This window comes from Nicotiana sylvestris, chromosome 6 (assembly GCF_000393655.2).
Source record: "Nicotiana sylvestris chromosome 6, ASM39365v2, whole genome shotgun sequence".
NCBI classification, from domain to species: domain Eukaryota; kingdom Viridiplantae; phylum Streptophyta; class Magnoliopsida; order Solanales; family Solanaceae; genus Nicotiana; species Nicotiana sylvestris.
Window position 1 is genome coordinate 3,885,908 of NC_091062.1, and position 10,123 is coordinate 3,896,030.

Sequence of the window (10,123 nt, forward strand, 5' to 3'; positions counted from 1 at the left end):
TTTTGGTGTGAGGTATAGATTTAACGCGACTACTTTTTTAATAATTGAAAAATGTTAAATATTTAGTTAAATGTAAATTTTAGAAATTTAAAGTAACTACATGGTTAACAACTTTTATATTTAAAAAAAGAGCTACTACTATAATATACTTCTTATCTCTCTTGTGATTAGGTTATGTTGCTAATTTTTCAAAAATTTATGTTATTATTGTTGCTATATTGTTAATGGCATGTTTTGGACTTTGGACTATAATTTCGACTGGAAATGACACCAAATTGTCCCTTTTAAGCATAATGTTTAAAATATATTCATAGTTTACAAAATATTTTTAAAGATTAGTCAATTTCGCTTAAACTTCAGGACACGACGTCCTAGAGTTTAACCCTCAGGGTTCAAAATTCAGGACATCGTGTCCTAAAGTTCGAAAATTGTGTCCAGAAATTCGAATCTTATGCCCTGAATTTTAAATTAGTAATTTAGAAATTTAGGACACTTAGTCCTGAATTTCGAATTAGCAACTCAAAAATTCAAGACACTATGGCCTGAATTTCAGGATACTTAGTCTTGAAGTTTGGGTGAATAGGCTACTATTTAAATACATTATAAATTGTAGATATATTTTAAATAGCAGGCATAAAATGACTATTGTTGCACTTTGCACGAATTTCGAGAGCTTGAATAAAAGCGGGGGAAGTGGAGAAATAGCCATTCTTAGGACTACCATTTAGAGTTTAATCGGTACTTATTTTGTCCTGAAAATTTAAATAAAAAAATTAATTTCTGGACAATTTAAAGAAAAAATAAAACTGAAAAATTAAAATTTAGGACACATTGATTAATACCTAAATAACAACATTTTAAAAGGGGCATTTGCATCTTACTCGCTTTTTGGGTCACGTTTTAACTTATACCCTCTTTGCAAAAAAAATAAAATTGCAAGCGTACCCACTTTTCGCGTAACTTCAAGCATACGTGCCTAAAGTAGCAAATGCAATCACGCAAACTTCAGCATTCTAGTAGACGAGCCTGAAGTAGCAAAAATTGCTGAACCAAGTGTTGACTGAAGTTTTTGTTTGTAATTGCTGAACTTAAGCATTCTAGTAGCTGAAGTTTTATTCTCTATTTGCTGAACTTCAGCATGTTTTAGCTGAAGTTTTGTTTTATATTTGCTGAACTTCAGCATGTTTTAGCTGAAGCTTTGTTATGTTTGTGATGAACTTCGGGGCTGAAGTTTGTTTTGTATTTGCTGAACTTCAGCATTCTAGGAGCTAAAATATTTATTTTTATTTGATGTACTTCAGTATTTTTAGAGCCGAAGTTCTAAAACAACAATGACAAGTTGTCATTAAGATCCAGTTGCTATAATGGAATTATCAGGAAATTTGAAAAGCAATACTCCTATAAAACAAGACCATTAGTAAAAGTAACATCTTCACCTAATGCATAGGGAATCAAGTCGTGCTTTCATGTTTTAGTAGCAATTAAAATTAGAATTTCCGAACTGGATGGTCCAAAAGCTAATTCCTACCTGTAAAGAGCTAAAATAGCAAATATAAGTTAGGTTAGAACACATAACAATATCTCAATCTTCGGCATTCAGAAAACGAAGGAGGAGGAGAAAGAAGTCTGAAGTTGTTTAAACAATGGGTACAAGTTAAATTTTAAAAAAAAAGTAGGTATAGGTTAAATGGGAGTGACCAAATAGGGTGCCCGAGCAATTTTTTGCATTTAAAAGTGGTTACTTGGTGTCATTTCTAAGATAAAAAGCGCACTGGACCATCAAGACTGACCTCTCTCAAAGCTATTTGGGCCAGTAGTCCAATTACTATGGCAAGTGTACAAATAATTACTTTTAAAGATGCTATTTAGAGATTAGTCTGTGTTTATTTTGTTCTAAAATTTTAAACTAAATTTTTTAACTTAAGGACATTTTTAACCCGAAAAATTAAAATTCGAGACGTACTGACTAATTTCTAAATAACAATCCTTTAAAGTAGCTACCTTGTGTCATTTCTACCCAATTACTCCAGAAATTCACCCCACAGTAGTATTAGCCCATAATCAAGAAATTTTGAAACTCGTTATGGATCAGTCACGTGGAGACAAGACCAAAAAGGGAAAGTGACTATTTAAAATTGACGAAATTAGAAAGTGGATAAGAGGAATTTAATAAAATAATAATAATAATAATAATAATAATAATAATAATAATAATAATAATAATAATAATAATAATAGTAGTGGGAAAGCTTTTTAAACCTTTGAAGCAACAATTGCTTGGCATATAAGTCCAAGCCATAAAAAAATACTACCTCCTGAACGTCCAATCAGACCTCAATCACAAAATGCAGTAACAATAAAGTACAGAAAATAATACAAAAAAAAGGAAAAAAAAATTACACATAGTTTGGAAAACAAAGAAAAAATTATACATAGTTTGGTCTTTTTGCATCTCTCGTCTATTTTAGTAACTACGTGCTTATTTTTGTTTAATTAGTTAACTTAATTAATTAGTCAACATTAACATATCTTTAGATGATTTCAATGTGTGACGGATTCAGAATTAAATGTTACAAGTCTGAATTGAGAGAGTGATTTCTGAAATATATATTTATCTATATACAGAGGAAACACCGGAATTTTGACTTTATTAATAGGAAAACTCTTTTTTCTATTGTATCATACATTCGTTATTTTTTTACAAAATCACTAATATTATTCTAAGAAAAAAATCATTTGGGTCATCATTTACTTATAATTGTTAATATAAATCTCAATTTATTTTAGTTTAAGTGACATGTTAGTTCACTTCCATAAAAAGCCATATACTCCCTGTGAATCTACTTCCTTTTTGGTCTGTTCCAAAAAGAATGACTCATTTCTAAATTTGGAAATAATTTAGCTTAAACTTCTAATTCTATCCTTAATGAGAAACTTTTATAACTACACAAATACTCTGGAATCCTTTTTGACTTGGTTAGGACCATAAATTCAAAGTCTTTATTTTTTCTTAAACTTCGTGCCCAATCAAACAGATTCGTATAAATTGGAATGCGAGAGTATATAATGCTCAGAATTGTCAAAACTAAAACAAGAAAAAATGGTGGATGCATATTCTTTCAACTAATAAATATTCTTTCTTTTATTATGATAACATAAACAATAAATAAAGTGTTGGCTTTGCATGCTTTTATTGGCAAAATTCTACAACTGTTCTCCTCATGAATCAAACTTAATTTGCACTCCATTTCTGACATACATTCTTATCTTAAACTGTTCCAAATTTGTAAAATGTTATGTTGCTTTCTTTTCAATCTTTTCCCACAATGGCAAATTTCCTCATTTATAAGACTCTCCTACTTCTACACTCTACACACAATTTTTTTTTGATCACATATTCATTCAAGATCATACATTCTTAACACATTTGCCATTGTAAGTTTCATATATATATATATATATATATATATATTTCACTCATTTTTTTTCCATTTTACATATTTAATTCTTCATTATATTGAATATTCTTTTCTTCTTTTTTATTTGAAATTTTGAAAATGGTGATGGCCTGCTATGACTTTACATTGTTGAAGTATTTAATGAAGTCTAAATAGGCTTAAGAAGCTTATGTTTCAAGATTGTCTTCATTAGCACAATTTTGAGAAATGCAATTACTTTTCTTTTTCTATTTTCAAGAACTCATGTAATGATATTAATTGTTTGGTTATGGCACAGATAATTATCATCAGTTTTCAATGTGTTCCTCTAACTCTTCATATACCATGGTAAGGATTCTTGAATCTTGAAGCTCATTATTCCTCCTATATATATATATATATTCATTTTATCTCTCTGTTATTACATAACCATTTAGATTAATTAATATGACAATAATTCTAATATATTGGTTTTTCTTGAGCTGTTTAACTAGTTATATAAACATTGCCAAATTAATTTTTTTTTTTTAACTTTCTTGATCTCCTTTTTTTTTTCTTTGTAGAAAACTTTGGTTATCTTGTTCATTCTTGGCTTGAGAAATTCAGGAATATCCTATGCAAGTATAATTGGATATGCAGGAAGTTTTAATGTCTTGGATTATGGAGCTGCTGCTGATGGTATTACAGATGATTCTCAAGTAAGTATTATTATATTTTTGTTCTTCCTTTATTTTCCACTAATTATTTATTATCAAATAGGAGTATGTTTTTTGTTGCTCTTGAAATCAAGAATTAAGGAATTGTTTTCTTTTTCAGGCATTTCTTAATGCTTGGAATGATGCATGTTCATCAGCTGGTGGATCTCCTGAAGTGATTATTCCTCCAAATATGATATTTTTACTTAGTCCTCTCACATTCAGAGGTCCCTGCAATTCTGAAAACATCTATTTTGTGGTATGGAAACATAACTACTCTTTAATATTCAGAAGAATTTAACTTCTCTCCATACACAATGTATACATGATGTAGAATATTTCTTTTATATTATCAGCTCACTTGAAAGATAACTACATGTAACTCAACATAATAATCGATTAAAAAGTGCAGTCTGGTGTACAAAATATCCCGCATGAAGGGTCCGGAGAAGGGCTGCATCCCTAGGTGTGTGATGTAAACTGCGTAACCTAATGTAAGCATTAGTGACTGCTTTCACGACTCGAACTTGCGACTTATGTAGGTCACACAGAGACAACTTCGCCATCAGAGGCGACTTTAGGGTTTAAGTTATATGGGTTCAACCTTAAAATTATGGGTTCAGAGCCAATTTTATTGGATTTTTATACATAAATTTATGCCCTGCGTCGAAATTAAAGTACTGGGTTCAGATGAACCCGGTGTCTTAGTGCTACATCCACTACTATGTGACGTTGCTCCAAGGCTCCCCTTCCACATAAATAATAATCGACTAGTTACCTGAATAAATTAGGCTACAGCCTGCTATTTAAATTTACAAATAGAACTTAACTTATATACAGTGACGATTTTTTATAAACATTATCTGCATAATTTAGCTTGTTGTAGGAGGTTGTATGCCTTAGTTTTTAGTAACTAGTTCCACTTATTTTGGTTATCTGTAGTTATCTTTTAAGTAACAAGATTGTGTGATTCTTTACACTGTCAGTATATATAAGTTAAATCGTAGCTATTTGCAGAACTCAAGCTTACAGTGAAATATGTGAATTTTTATGACTCTTCTGTAGATATCAGGTAGACTCGTTGCACCAAGCTCACCTGCTATATGGACCGGGGAGGATGCGAGTCAGTGGCTGGCTTTCAGAAATGTTAGCGGTCTAATAGTCGATGGCTCAGGAACCATTGATGGGCAGGGACAAGGATGGTGGGATCAATCATGTAGATACCACCCTGACATGGTATGTCACAAGATACCAGATAAGCTAACATCTTTTTATCGATAACAGTGTTTCACGAATCATTTTTTGCACCAACGCTGGATGGAAAGAAATCACTTAATGTTTGTTGTTTCTGAACTATCTTTAGTTCTAATTCCACCGTTACTATTAGTAATGGTCCGAGGGTCTGCCGAAAACAACCTCTCTTACTTTCTCCAGGTAGGAGTAAGAACTGCGTATACACAGTGGCGAAGCCAGAAATTTCATTTAGGGTGTTCAAACTTGATATAAGTAAAAAAAATTCAGATAAAGGGTATTCAATATATGTTATATACCATTAAAATCTAATATTTTACCTATATATACAGTGTAATTTTTCGACGAAGGGTGGTCAATTGATCACCCTTAACTCTATGTACCTTCGCCACTGCGTATACACCACCCTCGCCAGACCCTACTATGGGATATCACTGGGTTTGTTGTTGTTGTTACTGTTAGTAATGGTCCTTATCTTCGACATGGATTAACTCTTATTTATTCTTTACTTTTCAGGAAGGATGCACAAGATTAGCTCCTACTGTAAGTACTTCCTCATGAAAAAACATTTTCCTCGAAAATGACTTCTGTTATACAAAACACGCGTTAAGTATGTTAATAAGTTCAAGTAGGCCATGATTTAAATAGAAGGCAAAGAAAATTGTTAAAAAATAGCATGCATACTTCAGTTTTTCACTTCTTAATTTTGTGAAAATTCCACAGGCCTTGAAGTTCATTTTTTGCAGTCAGAGTTCCATCAGTAACATTTACTTTGGCAACAGTGCTCAAACTCATATACTTATAGAGAGATGCAATGGATTCAAAGTGGATAGTGTATTGATTGAATCTCCAGGAAATAGTCCAAATACTGATGGAATTCACATTCAGTCTTCTCAATATGTGGCCATTACCAATTCTAAAATCAGCACTGGTATTCTTAACTTTGTCAAATGTTGTGTGTTATACTTTAATTATTTCTCATGTATTGACTTGTTTTAGCTTTGTGATTAACAGGGGATGATTGTATTTCAATTGGAGATTACTCTTCTAATGTACAAATATACAACATTCAATGTGGACCAGGTCATGGTATAAGGTTGTCTCCTCATCAGTGTTTTGCAGTAGCATAAAAGTCAACAGTATTTTTTATCCCCTTGCAGCCACAAAAACCATGTTAGGATCTTTCTTTTTATTCGTTTTAACTCTGATGGTAAGCAACCTCCACTTCCAACTAAGAGGTTGTGAGTTCGAGTCTCCCAAAGAGCAAGGTGGGAAGTTCTCGGAGGGAAGGATACCGGGGATCTATTTGGAAACAGCCTCTCTCCCCCAGGGTAGGGGTAAGGTCTGCGTACACACTACCCTCCCCAGACCCCACTAAGTGGGATTATACTGGGTTGTTGTTGTATCCGGTTTCTGCAACCCACTGGCCTAACTAATCTAGATATCTGCAGGATAGGCCAACTAAGGGAGCTAAGTACTCCCTACAAAGAAGTTCTCCATCCTTGGGGCTCGAGTTCGAGCCCCTGGCTAAGAGCGGAGGGATCCCAACCATCCCACAACATCCCTTGGTGGTGAGGTTATCTTCTAATAACAATGAACTATACTCAAAAATAACAACCACAACAACCCAGTATAATCCCACAAGTGAGATCTGGGAAGGGTAGGATGTACGCATTCTTACCCCTACCCTAGGAGGACAGAAAGATTGTTTCTGATAGACCCTCGGCTAAAGAAGGTGAGAAAAACCCTGATAGCAAGTAATGGCAAGACAAATAATTAAAAAACTAAATCGAAAATAGCAACAGAGAATATGAAACAATGAACTATTCTATGATGCCAAAAAAGTGACAAAAGACTAAGAGTTCCTAAGAGGGTTTCAGCATGTAATGTTTGTTTGGATTAAGCAGATAAGGATAATTTGCTAAGTTAATCGATTTTAACTTCCTAATACTGATGATGAATCTTTATATTTTGCTTGTATTCAGTATTGGAAGCTTAGGGAAAGGTGGTAATTTTGCTCAAGTTGAAAACATTCATGTGAGCAATGCTTTCTTCTATGGAACTACAAATGGAGCTCGTATCAAGACATGGCAGGTATCCATAGCAGACTTAGCCATTGAAAAAACTTAACTTAAAATGGCACAACACTATTGAAACTTCAAACATGAATTTACTCTTACTAAACACGCTGGTCAAAACGAAAGGCAGATTAAAGATTTTAACTCAATGGACTCAATGTTCAAGGTCTTAGCTTCAAACTCATATGTACTTTTGAGATTACGGGTTCATAATTTAGTATTTGTTGAACTTTTAGTAGTTTTTCAGTATATATCTATGCTCTATTTCGAAAATAATGGTTTCAATTGATCCCATAGTATATGAAATCCACCCGCCGCTTACTATTAACTTCTTGTGAATAGGTTGGCAGAGGATATGTACGAGATGTCATATTTGAGAATCTTGAATTTAACTCAGTCAAGAATCCCATTATAATTGACCAGAATTACTGCGACGTTCGAGGAGCTTGTAAGGAAATGGTAATACAAGTTAACATTGATTTAAATGCATATTCAGCTTAATAAAAACTTGTCTAAATGTTCACACCAAACCTATGAATGCACAACAGATGCCTTTCACACACTTTTTTCTGTTAAGTTTAAATTTCTTGATTTTGTGTATAACACCGAGTACAAATAAATATTTGTTACCCTTTTCATGATAGGTAACTGGAGTGCAAATTAGCAATGTTATTTACCAGAATATATTTGGAACATCGAGCACAGATATCGCAATAAATTTGAACTGCAGTATGTCAGTGCCATGTACTGATATAACAATGCAACTAATACAACTAACATCAGCGACACCAGGAACAACGACACAAGGAAGGGAAGTCACTGCTTATTGTAGGAATGCATATGGCCAAGAATATAGTATTGAACCTGGTCCTTGTATCTCATAATATTGAGATTTTTACTTTTTCTCAACACTTACTTGATAGTGCTAACACCAACAATTCTTTGTTGTGTGCATAACTAGAAAAGGAAAGGAAAAAACATGCAAAATGAAACAAACTTGTCAGTTTTGTTTTGGCTTTTATCTTTTGATTTTAAGGTTTATGTACCGTAGTTGATGTTGGATGAAAATGAGACTTGCTGAGTTCTCTAAACTATTTCTTTTAACATTTTTTTAAAAGAAATGGGGCAGGACAATTTCATATGGAGGCATTTTCCTTACTTGTTTATACAGGTCTAGTTTCTCTTATGACCTATCAACATTCAGAAAGACTGAACAAAAATCCAATTCCAACCTATGTGATATGGGCCTCAACAGAACTTGCATAGTTATCTTCAATGTCCTGTTGAATATGCTGAAGTTCTTGCTGCTCAACCGCTTGGTCCTTGTCGCATGTTTCTGCAAAAAAAAGAAACCTCCACAAAGGATGAAAAATGAAATGTTAGATTTCTCAAAATTAAGAAACATGAGAAAATTATAGCAAGAATGAACATGCAGGTATAACATGTTACGCGTTATTATTCGATGGATTTAACTTATAGAAGACGATTTTCACTCTATCAGTGCAATTTAACTTATTAAAGCAGGTTATTACTCTATTATCTAGGTTACTATATCGAGCTTACTATGAAGAGTTATATGTTATTGTAGATCAATTTTACACAACGATATAACAAAATATACAACAGTGCGCAGAACTAAATTCTTACTGGACATGCCCGCTAATGAAAGCATTGCTACTAGAGCAGCAAACTAAGATCATGGACATTTAAGAGGATTATTAACCTATGAATCTAACGTAAGACTATCTGTTTACTATACTCTTGACCAAACAAGCCTTAGCATTTATAATTTGGACACAAAAATACAAACACAAGCAACAATTATAAGAAGTAAATCAAGGAAGAAGATGTCTTACTGAGGCTCATGGATATTGACCTCAACAAAACTTGCATAGTTCTTTAGAATATCCTCTAGAATTTGTTTGGCGGAATTCCCAACAGATTCTGCACACCACCTAATATCAATTAGAGCAAGGGTGGTTATTGTTGAGTAAGCGTGTCAAGATAATAGAAGGAAAAAGATATTTAGGAGAGAAACAATAAATTGCACAAGACAAGACAAGACAAGATTTACGTGGTTCGGCAATTTTTGCCTACTCCACGGCCACACAAAGAATAGTTCTTTATTAATTGAAGAGAGAAAGAAGAAGTTTTGGGATGATCCACAAATGAAAATGTAGACCCCTATTTATAAGCATTTGAATGTCCTGCCGAGGTAAGCGCTTACATCATAAGAATGCCGATGTAAGCGCTTACATCATAAGAATGCTGAGGTAAGCGTTTACATCACAAGAATGTCGATGTAAGCGCTTACATCATATTTTCATCTCTTTTTGATTTTTCTTTCTTTTGTTTTGTCTACTTTCACATACAACAACAGGTTTGGTCCTATCAATCTCTCCCTCAAACCTATGTTACATCAAGAAAGAAAATAAAGAAAGATTTGCTATTCTCTGGTGGCGCCTTCACTCTATCAGTCTTGAAGGCTAACTGAGGCAGTGCACATCCTCAGTTTGTCAACACCGACAACTTTGGTCAACATGTCTGACGGGTTCTTTGATCCTGGTATCTTCTGTAGGGAAAAAGTTCCTTCATTTATCAACTCTCGGATATGATGATACCTCAACTGGATATGCTTCGATCTTGCATGAAACACTGGATT

General features: G+C 33.3%; 1 protein-coding gene across 1 annotated transcript; it reads left to right on the plus strand.

The window, feature by feature from the left end:
* Positions 1 to 3,637: 3,637 nt before the first annotated feature.
* LOC104218865 (polygalacturonase QRT2-like) lies at positions 3,638 to 8,345 on the plus strand. Its single transcript, XM_009769449.2, has 10 exons — positions 3,638 to 3,785; positions 4,001 to 4,135; positions 4,254 to 4,391; positions 5,198 to 5,368; positions 5,900 to 5,926; positions 6,107 to 6,314; positions 6,398 to 6,479; positions 7,369 to 7,477; positions 7,804 to 7,920; positions 8,106 to 8,345. Exons 1-10 carry the CDS (start codon positions 3,756 to 3,758, stop codon positions 8,343 to 8,345), a joined length of 1,257 nt encoding a protein of 418 aa, XP_009767751.1. The 5' UTR covers positions 3,638 to 3,755.
* The last annotated feature ends 1,778 nt before the right edge of the window (positions 8,346 to 10,123 follow it).